General features: G+C 31.9%; 1 protein-coding gene across 3 annotated transcripts; it reads left to right on the top strand.

Annotated features, from left to right (window-relative positions):
- Positions 1 to 10,334: 10,334 nt before the first annotated feature.
- FD (Basic-leucine zipper (bZIP) transcription factor family protein) lies at positions 10,335 to 12,475 on the top strand. Of its 3 annotated transcripts, none has more exons than XM_078310688.1 (3): positions 10,335 to 11,522; positions 11,627 to 11,704; positions 11,958 to 12,475. In XM_078310688.1, exons 1-3 carry the CDS (start codon positions 10,815 to 10,817, stop codon positions 12,024 to 12,026), a joined length of 855 nt encoding a protein of 284 aa, XP_078166814.1. In that variant the 5' UTR covers positions 10,335 to 10,814; the 3' UTR covers positions 12,027 to 12,475. The 3 variants fall into 3 exon arrangements, 2 of the variants coding, with proteins under 2 accessions (XP_078166814.1, XP_078166813.1); XM_078310687.1 differs by having other exon boundaries at positions 10,338 to 11,522; positions 11,952 to 12,475; XR_013513906.1 differs by having other exon boundaries at positions 10,340 to 11,544; positions 11,952 to 12,023.
- The last annotated feature ends 3,703 nt before the right edge of the window (positions 12,476 to 16,178 follow it).

Below are 16,178 nucleotides of genomic sequence, written 5' to 3'. Positions count from 1 at the left end.
GAAAAAATAAAAAATGAATCTGTGCTATGAATTCAATTATCATAATAAATAGGATGAATTTACAAACTTTCTCATCTTCACAAATAAGTAATTGTAGGCACCTGATGTTTAATTTCCTTTCATTCTCATTAATAAAGGAAATACCTACTATGCCAATTGTATTGCACAAATAAATATGTGAACCAGACGCAATCAATAGGGATACAATAATTGTGATTAGACTAATTAATTTGACAAGATAATATTTGATAAAGGAGTACAGCTCTTAAAACTTCGATAATATTCACATGGAGAAATGCAGTGTCCAACGAATAGGTGGTTACAAAAAAAGAATAACTAAACATGATAACCATATCTCACATTCCTACAAAAACTTTAGCTAAATTGTTTTGTGATCTTTAATTTGTCTGTACTGGCAAAGATATGAACTTTCTATGTTTTGAGCATTATTTCTAGTTGAAGCATGTTTTTATCTTGCAGTTGTCAAAGGCGGAATTAGCATATTCAGATAAGAGGAGCTAGAAAATAAAGAGTAGTGTAATTTTATTTTATAGAGGGACTAAAAGTATTAGTATATAAAATTGTAGAACTCAATGGATAAAATTACAAATTTTCAATGCTTAGTCTCCTTTTATTTCTATTATCTTCCGCCCCTGGCAATAGTTAATAGTATGCTAAGTGGAACATATGATACAGACACCTCTAGTCTGTGAACATCTTTAACCAGTAATTTATATGTTTCTAAATAAAACGGACCTAGTAGCCTTATTTTCAAAATATATATATATATATATATATATATATATATATCTAAGAGGTCCGGTTTCGAGTTCCGGATAAGGAAGTTTTTTGTTGTTTCTTCTATAAAATTAAATAAATTGATGAATAATTCAAAATGCTAAATAATTCTTTGTTGGAGGCGCCAAAAGGCGGAATAATTTTGCGTTTTTGCTAGAAATAGAAATGCTGGATAATTTTGTATTTTGCTTCATGCAAAGCGGTATAGGTTTTATTAATTTATTTTTTATAAAAAAAATCGACGAAGTATCTCCGAAAAATACTCCTTTATTCAACTTCTTGTTGCTTTTCTTTTTTTCTTGATATTTTCAAATTTTGAGGATGGAATAAACGGCCCGACTTCTCCACCGCATTTCGCAGAAGAATATATTGGGCTTTCTTAATTTGGGCCTTTCTCTCAATTCCATGAAAATTTACAAGAGATATAACCCGGGCCTTAGGCCCAGTTTTGTGGGAGACTTTCTCATAAATAAATTATTGAACTGTTATGTTATGACTTAAATTATTATTTTAGTAAAATTAACTTTAAAATTTATTGTAATAATTTTCAGTAATAAATTCAAATTCATTCATATCTGATATGTTTTTTTTTTTATATCTGATATGTAAACGCATCACTTGTGTTGTGTTGTGACTTTATTTGTTATTTACGTTAAGATTCTCATAAATTTTTCTACTAGAAATATTTTTTCTTTTTTGTCGTTTTGTCTCTTTTTTCTGTTCCTTCTTTTCTCTAGTCGACAAAACTCTAACAAATTAGTATCATAACCAACTTTATTATCGTTAATTTTATCGATGATTCAGGATTTATATAATTTTGTTCGTTGGCGTTAAGGATATTTTGTTTTGTTTCTCTTGCGCATAGTGAAATTTAATAAATTCAATTTATTCAAAAGTGTCTCGTCTTCTGTCAACTTTCTCTTTCCTCAAACCTCAACATACAATCTAATAAGTATTTGAGTGAGGCTATGGTACTATGCATATTACGATTTGTTACCGTGCTACGGCTCTATATTTGAGTTTTCAAATCCTCACGGTCGATCCAAACCATTCATCTTGTTCTCCATATTAATATGTGTTTGGAGACCAAATTTTACATTTTTTGAAATTTTTTTACTATTTTTTTAGGTTTATTGAAAATCACTGTTTTTGGATGGTCCAGAATTTTCAGATCAAGTGATTTCTAAATATCTAAAAAAATAGTAAAAAATTTTCAAAAAATGTAAAATTTGGTCTCCAAACACATATTAATATGAAGAACAAGATGAACGGTTCGGATCGACCATTAGGATTTAAAAACTCAAATATAGAGCCGTAGCACGGTAACCACCCGTGATATGCATAGTACCATAGCCTCACTCTAAGTATTTTGAATAAGATAACGAACTCCAAAAATGCATCCTTCCAGTGCGACATTTCACCAAAGTTATACTTATAATTCCACGTATTTATACTACTTTTAGTGGCCAATGTAAAAAATTTCAATAGTTAAGAAATGTACAAAATTTAACAATCATTAATTTAACATTTTGTTAAAATTTTGGGTTAAACTAAATGTCACCACAGATAACGGATTTGGTATAAAAAAAAAAAAAAAAAAACCTAGTCAAATTGGGATCCATATCCTGTCAGGTACCTGACTGAAACGGACGGCTCAGATTTATTCTCAGCCGATGATTACTCGGGATGATGTAGGGGGGCAGTATTAATATAAATTGACAAAAATTGACAATATATTTGAAAAAACAAAACTTATATAGAACCTAAATTAGAACGGCGTTGATAACACAAAAGTGATGGGTTAAGTAATTTAATTTAATATAACAAATGTGGGTGGTCTGATCTGAGTGGATGAGGTTATGTGCCTGTGACTGTGTACTTTGTGTAGATGGATGAGTGTACAATTACATACTCTATTATAGGACCGTTCATACAGATAATGTTCCCTCAACATTGACCAATTTTTTTAATTCCCTCCACATATTTTTTCTTTTATATCTACTCTATATATATATATACACACACACGTGACACGTCGGACATTATGAACTCCACACCCGTCCATTCGACATTAATAGCTTTGCTATGGACCACTGTTGTAAAAAACCGTTTTAACGGTCCAATATACTAGCTAATTGGATATTTGTTAACGGATTTTTTCAATTAATCATGATTATTCAGTTTATTTATATATGTTTATTTCACTTAATATATATATCTGATATCTCCATTGTTTTTTCTAACACTGTGTGGTGATAAATTTCATAAATCTTGTATTGTAGTTTTGTTTGTGTTTTCATATACATCCATTTTTTATATATATTTTTTCTTTTTACTTACTTCCAAATTGAAATTAATACTTCTATTATTATTTCTATAGTATATATTTTTCTTACGTGCTGATATAATTTTTTCAATTAGCATGACATGTTCATTTATGAAATTTAATTGTTATCATAAACTAGATTTAGTGATTTTATGTTAGAATGTTTGATTTCTTTTAAATAATATGTTATTAGTATTTCAAAAAGCTTAATTTTCGAATTTATTTTTACAATAAAAAAATGTGTTACTTTTACATTAATAAAGTGCATGTATTGTTAAGAAAAAATAAGCATAGTGTCATGTTATAATAATATAACTAAGTTAAATGAAGTTTATTTGATAAGTTTGATGAGTTAAATAAATCATTTTTGATCAATATATATACATAATTTTTAATGAAAACGATTACTTGGCCGCATACCGATAAATCGCTCGGCGAAACCCTTTTGCCTGAGTAGTACACTCCGTTATTTATAACACTGCTATGGACATGTCCTGTTATGTAATTTTCCATGTAAAATTTTCAGGTATTTTGCTGTTCTTTATTTTCAATGAAATCATAAAGAAAAGGAGTTGAATGGGGATTTTATTGAATTAAGTGAAATAGTGGAAACGAGAAAAATGAAATTGGATTTTCAATTTTTATACTTAAATTCTTGCTTTTTACAACTAGATTTCTCTTATATTGGTAGTTGTTTCCGATATTAGTTTTTTTTCAAAAGTACAAGCGATTATTCAAGAATTATCCATATAATTATTTTAAAATGCATTTATTATTTATTATGTGTGTTTGTTTTTTTTTAATGAATTACAATTTCAGTTATTATTCAAAGATCGTTAAAATTATCTATGATTGTTCAATATATGTCCTTTAGACAATAAATTTTTTTTTCAAAATTCAAAGAGATATAGTGCAACGGAGTTTTTATAGTGCAAAAAAAAAAACCTCAAACCGCAATATTTTATTGCGGTTTGGGTATTTTCAATAAAAGTTCAAAAACTTAATTATTTGTGGTAAAATATATTAAATATTGGATATTAATAAAAATGTCGGTAATGTGAATCAAGTAAAAAGTGATTTTCAGGCGAATCAAATACAAAGTTTTTTTTTTTTTTTTTTTTTGTGAGCGCATTTTCTTAATCAATACCTTTCTCTTTATTATTGTTTTCAACTTTCTCCATTAATGAAGACACAAGAGAGAGAAAGAGTGAGAATAAAAAGTGGATAACTGAACCCTATTTCTACTCTTTTATTTATTTTCATTCTTTTATTTTCAACCAACACAATCAGAATAGTGGATAACTGAACCCTATTTCAATTTACATTGTTTTTTTCACTTTTTCAAAATTTTATATGTAGCTAGGGGTGTAAACGGTCGGATATGGATTGGATAGTGGTCTTACCGTATCCGTATCCGTTATAATTTTTCGGATACGGATACGGATCGGATATCGGACGGATACGGATATTTTTCATAATTAGCTTGTTAGTTACAAAATATCTATTATATTATTAAAATATTAGTCACTAATTATATCATAGTGTTATATTGTTCATCAAAATATATATCTATATGCAATTTAATAAATTATTCGTACAATATGCAATTTAATAAATCAATTTAAAAACATATATCACATTTGTTGTGGTTTAAAGTATAAACGGTCAGATACGGATAGTAAAATGCCTTACCGTATTCATATCCGTTATAATTTTTCGAATACGGATACTGATAGTCTCGGATACGAATACGAATCGGATAATTTAAGTACTTTTCCGGATTCGAATTCGGACGAAATCGGATATTATCCGATCCGTTTACACCCCTATATGTAGCCGTACGGGTTCAATAAAAAGTGTGACTTCGTAGATTAATCTTCAAATGAATAATAGCAAGTAGTAATTTCTTCTATTTAACTAATTTAATCACGAAAGAGGAGGCAACACAGTTGGTTAGAAAAAAAAAAATTAATTATTAGTTACCTAAAAATCAAGAGGTCGATTCTTTCTTAAGATTTTGCAACTTGTAAAGGTTTAAAAAAAGAAAAAGAAAAGATTATTTATAAGTTAAAACCACAATCAATGACCTCCACTGATCCAAAAATAATAAAAAAAATGCCTTAAATTCGCGCTTTATAAAGATTTTCGCATGTGCGTTCGCACTTAACGTATTTTCGAACTCTGTCCATAGACGGACTATTTACATTATTAATTATTTATACCTACATTTAGGGGTGAAAACGAAACGATCAATTAATCATATTCATATATATATTTTTTTTTAATTTTCTAGATAATAGATAGAATTGAATCGGATATATATTAAAAATATAAAATATTATCAATACTAAAGTCATAATATTTATCTAATTATAATGATGAATAACATAACTTTTTCATAATATATATTAAAGAGAATATGGTATTAATGTCATTTTAGCTTATATAATATAAACTTTAAAATCTATTGAATCGATTTCAAACGACAAATCAAAACCGGTCAAACTGATTTACTGTATTAGTTGTGCGTTTAGATGCAAAATTTATTTAGTATCAAGTCAAGCGGTCAAATGTCATTCTAATACATTCATTTTTCAACAATTTTGACCGCTTGACTTGGTAGTAAAATCATTTGAAAAAAATATAAATTTTACATGTAAAGGCCACTCTTACAGTAAATCGATTTTAACGGTTTAGATTTGTAATTTGAAATTTATCCAGTAATTTTTAGAATTGGTGATGTCGTACTAAGGTGTCAATAACACCCTTTCAATCATTTACCCTTCTCGTATCGTATTCAATAAAGTGTGACCTTATATAGAATTGACAATGCTGCATTAACAAAAAGGACGTACTTTTTGTTAATTGACAATGCTGTATTGAAAAACATGACATTATATTTTTTAAAAAAAAAAAAACTTGTATAGAACAATTAGAACGAGTGTGTATCCTCTGATTGCGTGACCGACGTGTCCGGTGCCTATTGGGGGTGATGTAGGGATTTTCCATAAAGTGACGCAAAGTTTGTGATATCTGAGACTGAGAGGATAGGAATTGAATTAGAACGGCGTTTATAGCACAAAAGTGATGGAACAGGGACTCTGAGTGGATGAGGCTATGTGTAGTGTAGGTCAGTAGGTGGATGAGTGTACTGTACATACTCTATTGGACCGTTGATACAGATAATGTTCTCTGAACATTGACCAATTTAATGTCCTACACATTTCGTGCGAAGTGGGAACTACACTGCCAGCCTACCATTGATTTGATTGTAAATTCAACTTTTTTTTTTTTTTTTTGAGACAGCACTCGTCGGACATTCCGAACTCCTCACCGTCCATTGGACATTGATAGCTTGCTATGTATGAGTAGGGGTTTGCTCTCGGATAGGGTACGGGTACCTCGGGTAAATCCGGGACGGGTAACGAGTAGGGTGGGTGCAGGTAAGACGGGTAGTCGAGTAGAACGGGTACGGATAGGTCGGGTAATTTTTTAAAAGGGTGTGCCCTATCCGTTTCATACCTGTGTCCGTCTCGGGTAACGGGTACCTCGGGTAAGGTACGGTATTTTTTTTTTAGTTTTTTAATACTGTATTTTATGTTTTTTCTGTTTTTAATACTGTTTTTTCCGGCGGCAAAATAATTTTGAATTTAAAAAAAACGGGTAAAGTTGTTCGGGTAAATGGGTGCGAGTACGGGTACAACGGGTGCGGGTAGGCGGGTTTCGGGTACGGGTAAGACGGGTACGGGTTGGGCGAGTTTTTTTTCTCAAATATTGGTATCCTACCCGTGTACCCGCCTATACCCGGGCACGGGTACGGGCCGGGCAAAAGGGGTACTACCCGTTCGGGTAAAAGCAAACCTCTATGTACGAGTGTTGTAAAAAACAGTTTCGATTAAAGGCTGGTTTAATTGTTACCTGTAGGGGTGCAAACGAGTTGGATATTATCCGACCGTATCCGCATCTGTATCTGAAAATTAGATACGGATATCCGATATCTGAATATCCGTGCGAATACGGATACAGATATGGTTTTGAATTTCAATTATCCGTATCCAAATAATAGATATGTATCATATAGTTTACCATAAACTATGAAAATATTTATGTATATATCTATGGATATTCGCTATCTGATTCGTATCCATATCCATATGTATCCCTCTAATATCCAATCCGTATCCGTATTCGGAAATTAAAAGCGAATACGGATATGGTTTCACCACTATCCGATCCGTTTGCACCCCTAGTTAACTGTGGTCAAATTGTTACAATTATTCTGCTGATTATTTTATTTATTTGTGTTTATTTTATATATATATTTTTTTGTAATTGTGTGTGATAATAAGTTTTATAATTCATGCATTGTAGTTTTATTTGTGCTTGGATATACATTCAGTATTTTATATATATATTTTTCTTTTTTACTTGCTTTGAAATTGAAATTAATTCTTCTATCATTTATATGGCATATATTTTTCTTAATATAATTTTTTCAATTAGCATCACATATTCATATATGAAATTTAGTTGTTATCATAAATTAGATTTAGTAATTTTATGTTAGAATGTTTGATTTCTTTTAAATAATATGTTATTAGTATTTCAAAACGCTTAATTTTTGGATTTATTTTTACATTAAATAAATGTGTTACTTACATATGTAAAGTGCGCATGTATTGTTAAGAAGAATTAAGCATAATGTCGTGTTATAATAATAGAACCAAGTTAAATTAAATTTATTCGATAAGTTTGATGAGTTAAATAAATCATTTACTAAGCCACCGTTGGATCAACGATTTTCAAATTGGCTTAATAAATAGTAAAAAAATCAGAAAAATATAAAATTTGGTCTCCAAGCACATTTCAATATAGAGATCACATCTAATGGTTCATATCGACTCTTTGGATTTTGAAAACGAAAAAATGACTTATAAGTATATACTCTCATATGCTTATGTAAGTAGAGTAGCCAACCTATATATATATATATGTATGTATGTGTATGTGTGTGTGTGTGTGTGTGTGTGTGTGTGTGTGTGTGTAATTTTAATAAAAGCAATTAATTGCCCGTATATGGATGAATCGCTTGGAGATACATTAATTTTTCAACAATTTTGACCACTTGACTTGGTAGTAAAATAACTCGAGAAAAATATAAATTTTGCATGTAAACGCATCACTCTTACTGTAAATCGATTTAAACAGGTTAGATTTGTCATTTGAAGTTTATCCAATAATTTTTAGAATTGGTGATGTCATGCTAGGGGTGCCAATGGCATGCTTTCAACAGTTTACCTTACCCGTATCGTATTCAATAAAGCAAGTATGGATAAGTTTTTTTTTTTTGTTATCTTATTGGGTATGAATATGAGTAAGGATTTTTTTCATTAGCTAAACAAGTATGGGTATTGGTATGGGTACGGGTACGGGTAAAGGTTATTTCGTATTCAATGGGTAATGGATAATTATATAAAATAAAATTATATATAGATATATAAATGTATATTCAATTCTTTCCTTTTCCATCGTTGTATCCATGATGAACCTGATAATAAAATTTTCTTCCTTCTTCGTTATTGTTATCTTGTTCCTCAATTGTGAAAACAAAAAAAATCTACGGTACAATCTAGCTCTCATTTCCTCTTCAATTTTCTTTTTGTTGCCAACCTGGCTTTTTAATTCAATCCTCTTCCTCATTCCTCTTGAAACAGTCTTGAGTATTGTGTGGTTGTAGGCATGTAGCTTCCTCCTTCAAGACTCTTTAAAATTTGGCTTCCTTCTTTGAATATCTTAAGTAATCTTTGTATTTAGTAAAATAGAATTTCTAAAACACTTGAGGTTGAGATTTTTGAGTTTATTTGATGGAAAAAATTATTAGTATTATATGTTATTCACCCAGTAAACTTAAAGAATATGGATAGGATATGATAAGATCAATTCTTAATAAGTACAGATAGGGTATGGGTATGAAAATGCTCACACCCTATACCCATTGACAATCCTATGTCATATTATTGGGATTTTTCTTTAGGCCCAAATAAGACCTAAAGTCGAACTCCCTTCCCACTCTTCTTTTTATTTCTCTTGCAACCTAACTGTTTTGTTTAGTAGTGGTGGGTGTTTTTTCTTGTGCAAGACAGAAAGAGAGAAAAGAGAGAGAGGTAGAGATAGTGAGATAGAGTGATTGTTTGTACTAACAATTGAAACACTCTTGTATTCATTGTAATCTCTTGATTAATAGTGAAGTTTGTCGGTTAATTGCGTCCCGGTGGAGTAGGCTCGATTGAATCACCTTATCTCTTGTGTGGTTGCTGTACTTGATCTATCTCGTGGTAACATCTTTACTATATTATTGTTGGTTTTGGTTGCATGTAAGTTGTATCTGTTTCTAATTGCTCGGATTTTGTAGGTATACAATATACTGGATGTATTGCGAGTTTCTTATAGTTGGTACGGAGTGTAGAGGTATTCTGTATTTCTATAATAACCTCCAACACATACTAGTTGAACTCTATATTAAGCTATACGGTATATATATATATATATATATATTATTCGGATACAGATAATTAAAACATAAAATCATATATATAATATTCAGACAACACAACTATATTTTCAAATACAGATCAGATATTATCCATATCTTTTTCGACCCATACCTACACTACACTCCGTGATATCTAATTTATTCAATAATATGCAACTCAGAGAGTCAGAAGCCGAAGTTTTTTCTGAATGTTTTCCAACTATGATGGAATTCATAACACATAAGGTAGGTAGCAGAAATTTTGAGTTTAGATCCGAACCGTCCGATCTATTTTACCTCAGAGGATGCGGACCCATTGTCATGGAGAGGCAGAGCAGATGAATTGATATCGCAAAAAACAAATAACAAGGAATTGACTGACTGACGAGTGACGAGTGACGACTGACAAGGATAGCGCAGCAATGGACAAGTGTGGTACCAGAGAACAGGAGAAGTGAAAAGAAGACAAATCTGATTAAATGGAGAGGAGGTGGACCACGATCAGGAGAGAATGAAAGCAATATCTGAGAATTGGGAACGGAAATCCAAAGACGAAAGATCTCCTCAACTAAATGAAATTAAATTAATTAAAGCTGAATTCTTTATTAATTATTTGGTGCAAAGCGAAATTCGATCACTGTTAGATTTGAGGTGTTGACGATAGATGATTGAATGATTCCATCAAAAGCAATCAGCTACAACAAAAGCTTTCTTTCACTGATTACCATTTCTTGCATGAATTCGTTTTTAGAGCTGCTACTATATAGATGGAAAAATATTGCTACTCTATTTTTTTTTGTCAATTCCGGCAGTTGCCTAATTGGAGATGTATTGAGGTCAACTGTACATAGACTTGTGCTTGTGCATGCCTTAAATCTCTGTTTTTTTATTATTTATTTATGTTTGTTTCTTAAGAAACTCTTATGTTTTGGGTTAGTAAGCAACAAAAGAAGAAATCTTTCCTTGATTACCGTGACCACCTAGGCACGTGTGACCTTGTACCAGAGGTACTATGAATTGATATTGAAAGTTTGAAATCCCTTTATTTATTTTGAATAACCAAATTAAAGCTTGCTTCTCCATGGAAGCAAAGAGCACACTTCCACTCTTCTGAGTTTCACCTCTCTCTCTCTCTCCACCTCTATAAGTAAAAAAAAAATGTGGTGTTCCGAGCAAGACAGCAACACAACAAACCCTAACCCTGTAAACCACACGTTTGGTTCCTCTTCCTCCTCCTCGTCTAGATCTTCTCCTTCCTCAAAAAGTTCCATGATCTTCCCACAGACACCTCGAAGATCCATGGAAGATGTATGGAAGGATATCTCTCTCATGACTCCTCTTCAAAATCAATACCATCAAAATAACCACTATGAAAATCAGCACCACAACCAACACCAGAATCATATCCACCTCTCCGACAAATCGAACCCTTCATACAAAGGCATGATCTTGCAAGACTTCCTTGCTGGACCGCTTAACCGGCCCGTCTCTATCTCACCTCCCGTAGACAACCAAGCATCTCCTCGTATAGATCACGCTACTTGGCTCCCTCCAATTCCTACCCCAAACCTCCCACCGACATCACTGAGCCTCAAATCGGGCCTTGAATTCGGGTACTTAGGTAACAGCCAGAGTTCAAATTCCAGTTCGGGTGATTCGAGGGCTACTGGTAGGGCTAGTGGGACATCTTCTATCTTCTCCCCTGGTTTGTCTGACATGATCATGAATCCCGCCTCACCACGGAACATTCATTCTTTCTACCCGAAGAAAAGAATAACTGAGGTCCCTGCAATTGGCAATGATCGGCGACAAAGGCGCATGATCAAGAACCGTGAATCCGCCGCACGCTCCCGTGCTCGAAAACAGGCATGCACAAGAACAAGCCTATGTACAGTTTTTATTTGTAATATTGTGTTGTTGGTGCTTGGTTGCATCTTTCAAATTTCTCTTAAATTTCTCTTCTTCTTCAGGCTGTCACTAATGTGTTGGAGCAGCAAGTGCAAGAACTGAGCCAACAAAATGAGGAGCTTAAACAGCAGTGTAAAGAGGTATTTCATTTCACCTTCTTCATGTATGTTAATATCCTTTCTGTTATTTTATAGATCAGGAGGTTGCCACACCTGCTACCTGTGACAGAGACCAAAAACATATCTCCTGATGCCCTGACTTTCTTAATTTTTTTGTTGTTTCCAAGTTCTGACCAAATTTAGAAAATTAATTTTTGGTCTGGTATGGTCTGTTCTCCATTACATTGTGAGATGTTGACATGGAAATTTGACTTGTCAAAATTTACAGTTGCAGCTTGCCATTGAAGGCAAGAAGCAATGTACAAAGCACGGTCTCCGAAGAAGCGGTTCATCTAAATTTTGAGAAAGAACAGATGAAGGCTTTTGTAGCAGAGGAGACCGGAGAGACAACTCTCTGAACAACAAAAGAAGGAAAAAAAAAAAAAGGATGAAAGCGAAATGGGAAAGTAACATTAAAGTCCTCAAAAAAAATTACTACTTTTTTGTGAACTTTTATTATTTTATATTCTCTCTCTCTCTTCTTTTCTCTCACTATATTAACTAAAAAGAGATGAGGCACGAGGGGCTTGTATTAGGCTTTAGCTGGTTCAGACTTCAGACATATAGTATACCCCCTATATAATTCCTTTTTGAGAGAAATTGCAAGAGAAGGCAAAACCTCACCTCAGTCGGGATAATCTCTTATCTTTTTTTTTTCCTTATTGCTCTCTTTTACTATGTATGTTGTATGTATGACAATGATGGAATTAAGCCCACATTTATGTATATATATTTGCTCTCTTGTTCTTTTTTTATCTACCAAAGTTTATCATGGAAAGAGATTCTAAATAGACAGAATCTTTAGTGGATTGAGGCTTATGTTTAGTGAATGTCAGAATATGGGGCCCATTTTGAAGCCTAAAAAGGCTTATAAGACTGTACACCGGGGCTATTTATGTGAGCGACCGAGCCTGTCACGTCACACACTCTCTCCCAATTGGCCATCGGGTTTTTTAGGTTCTCTATATTTTCTGACTCTGTGGGCCAGATCTCTATGATCACGAGCGTTCTTTTTTCTGACAATGTTTGGTCAAGTGTTTTTTACCTATGAACCCTTCAAAATGGAAAATTAACATCTACCGTAAGTTTTCATCCTCTAATAATTGAAAAAAACATTGGTTATATAATGTTATATTGACTAATCATTTTTAAAATATGCCAGACTTACATATGCGGATTTTAAAATAAACATTTATATATATATAAATAAGTATGTGGTAATATACAATAATATGCGGTCAAATGTACGAAACCGCATATAGATTTCTATGTGGATTACAATTGTATACGTATATGCGGCCGCATAGATCACATTTTATTACATTGGTAATGAGTATCCTAGATTACTTTTAATAATTACACTCAAACAATAGTGCTAAATGTCTTTTAGTTATATATTAAATACCATTAAATTGGTAAGCGCTTGTGTTCTTTCAACATATTTGTATTGTTACTTTGAATCCTTTTATTAAGACATAATACAAAAAAAAAAACGAATACTTCAAAACTTCAAAATTGGCAAATTGAATTTTGTTAAATTCTTACATAAATGTTTGGTGGGACAAATAGTTCTTCAATGATAATTTATTCGTTTGCTTTCATGTCATAGCCGAAAATGGTGGGTTCATGTCAAAAACATTTTTTGCTTGGTCAATTGACTTTTAAAATGAACAACTAATGAACTAAAGATTGATTGTTCAAAACATGGGTGAAAATGTTTTAAGAATTTTTTCTTGTTCTAAAATCTTTAATCAGTACAAAAAAGAAGTTACTCTTAAATAGCTCAATGCTACATTTTTTTTTAGTTGCAAAAAAAGAAAAAGGAAAAACATTAGAATTGATTGATCTATTTAAAAGTAACGTCTTTTTTTTTATACTTATTAAATATTTTAGAATTTTATTTCTTACGGATTAAATTTTCAACATTATTCATCTCTGTTTAATTTTCAAATAATCGTCCTTCTTTTATATATCTATCAAACTAATTGCAACTTTTTACTGAAATTTTGAGGTTAAATTCTTAAGGGCCTGTTCGACCGTCTAAAGGGAACGTGAATGAGAATTTTTGAATAGCTCAAATACTGTGTACGTGGGTTGATTTTCGCAAAGTCTGAGCAATTTTTTTTTTTCTACGGACACAATAAACGGTTGAACAAGCGCTAAAACAATGTTGCAGGTAAGGCTGCCAAAAAAGTTTGTAGTTCGTGATTCGATTGACTTCGATTCGAAAAAAAATTAGCAATTAACTCGTTTGATTAAAATTTGTTCTTAAACAAATGAAATCAGCTCGGTTTGAAACTTATTTAAACTTAAATTCAAACTAGGATAACTTTGATTTGGTTTGATTCGTTTGCAGCCCTAGTTGCAGGGGATCGATTAGAAAACTTCTTGCATGGTAGGTATTTAATTTGTTTATATAGCTAAAGATTGATTCTCTATTTTAGTCGATTTAAAAGAAAGAAAAGTGTGGAATTCGTGCAGAAATAATGAAACAAGAATACAACATTCATAATTTCCTGAAGCCTCTGTCACATCTCTGATGCTATCTATGCTACTCTAGTCTAGTTGAATAATACAAAAAACAATATAGTAGTTTTGTCGGAACAAATTTATTGGTAGCCCATCGTAGTGGCCTCATGTCATGTCAAAATATTTTTGCTTGGTCTCTATTGACTTTCTAGATTTCTGAGCAATCCAGGGGTGAAAACGGAGCGGATAGTACTAAAATTATATCCATATCACTTTTTTATTTTCTTTTTTAATACTGACACAGAGCAGATATCCAACGGATAAGGATTACATTGGATACTAATTAAAATAATATAAAAAATATTAAAATTCAAAATATATATCTAATTATAACGGTGAATAACATAAATTTTTTATAAATGAGGGATTCAATTACATTCTTTTTTGATGATACCGGATTATACCCTATATTTTTAAAGTCCAAACAGTCGATCCAAACCATTCAATATATTGGATATATTAAAATGTGCTTGCAGATTAAATTTTAATTTTTTTTGAATTTTTCTATTATTTATTAAGATGGATACAAAAATTCAATGGTCTGAATATAACGATTTTGTGAACTACTTAATAAATAGTTAAAAAAATTAAAAAAATGTAAAATTTGATCTGCAAGCCTACATTTTAATATATCCATTATGTTGAACGGTTTGAATCGACTATTTGAACTTTAAAAACTTTGAAAATAGAAAGTGTAATTCGGTGTCACAAAAAAAGTGTAATTGGATCCCTCCTCTTTTTTTATAATATATATTAAAATACATGATATATATCTACTATTTAGATAATTGAAATGTAAAATTATATCAGTATCTTTATTCACACAGATATTCGAATATTAAACCACATCTAAGTTTTGAAATACGAATCACATACGAATCGGATATTATCCATATCGTTTTTGCCCCTAGCAACTATATTAATTTAAGATTTTAGTATTTCAAGTTTTCTTGCAAATTTAATATTTTTTTTTATGAATTAATGGTCCAAGACTCCAAGGGCTGAAGAGCTGATAAAAAATAAGAAATTCTTCGAGGGGGTTAAAATAATATTTTTTTTATGAATTAATAAATAAGATTTTTTTTTTTTCTGAATTAATGGTCCAAGGACAGGAAAGAGAGCTTTGGTTGGATGTGAAGCATAATGCACTGTGAACTGTAGAGACATCTCTTTTCGTACGTGAAATGCAGTATGGTGACATTGACTTGGCTTTGATGTGGTGATGCTTGCCACGGATTTTGAGTGAGACGTGTCGATCTCCGAGCTGTAGTACTAAGTACTAACAGCAAATCAGAGACGGACACGTGCCAGTCCGGTGAGTTCGATGTGAGGTGCTGAGGTTTTGCTCAACTGTATCGTGGGGTCGTGGGGCCTGACCTGGCTTCAACCTTCAAGGACATTGGGCCAGGCTTTTTTGGTATTTTTATCATGATGCTCTTATTGTAATTCATAGTATATGCATTGTATGTAATTTCCAAGATTTATGGAGTGCGTATGCTCTGAGATATCTCAACTTTTGCGTGACCGACGTGTCCGGTGCCTATTCGGGAGTGATCAGTGATGTAGGGGGTCAGTATTATGTGTGCTTTGAGATTCGTGCAGAACATATTTAAACGGTTGGGATTTTCCATAAAGTCACGCAAACTTGGAGATATCTCAGAGGATACGAATTCAGATATCTTATGTGTGTATGTATACTTTGGAAATTTAAAATGCCATTCTGTAGCTCTTTTGTTGTGTTTATCACAGGCAGTTACATTGGCCTGACAGAACAGTGAAATTTGTATAACTCTGTTTGGTTTCAAAATGAGAGAGATCTAGCAGTCTTTTTATCAAAAAAGAAAGAAGAAGCTACAAACTAAACCTACACGGCTACACCACTAATATTATAAAGTTTAATGGATACTAATTACCTGACATATAAATT

The sequence above is a fragment of the Carex rostrata genome, chromosome 11 (genome assembly GCF_964058835.1).
Source record: "Carex rostrata chromosome 11, lpCarRost1.2, whole genome shotgun sequence".
Classification (NCBI taxonomy): Eukaryota; Viridiplantae; Streptophyta; class Magnoliopsida; order Poales; family Cyperaceae; genus Carex; species Carex rostrata.
This window is presented reverse-complemented; position numbering and strand designations above follow the sequence as displayed.

Bases quoted from the DNA above. Each gene is read 5' to 3' on its own strand.
- FD (XM_078310687.1), top strand. From the start codon at position 10,815: ATGTGGTGTTCCGAGCAAGACAGCAACACAACAAACCCTAACCCTGTA. The intron at 11,523-11,626 runs GCATGCACAAGA...CTTCTTCTTCAG, and splicing joins GCTCCCGTGCTCGAAAACAG to GCTGTCACTAATGTGTTGGA. The intron at 11,705-11,951 runs GTATTTCATTTC...CAAAATTTACAG, and splicing joins TTAAACAGCAGTGTAAAGAG to TTGCAGCTTGCCATTGAAGG.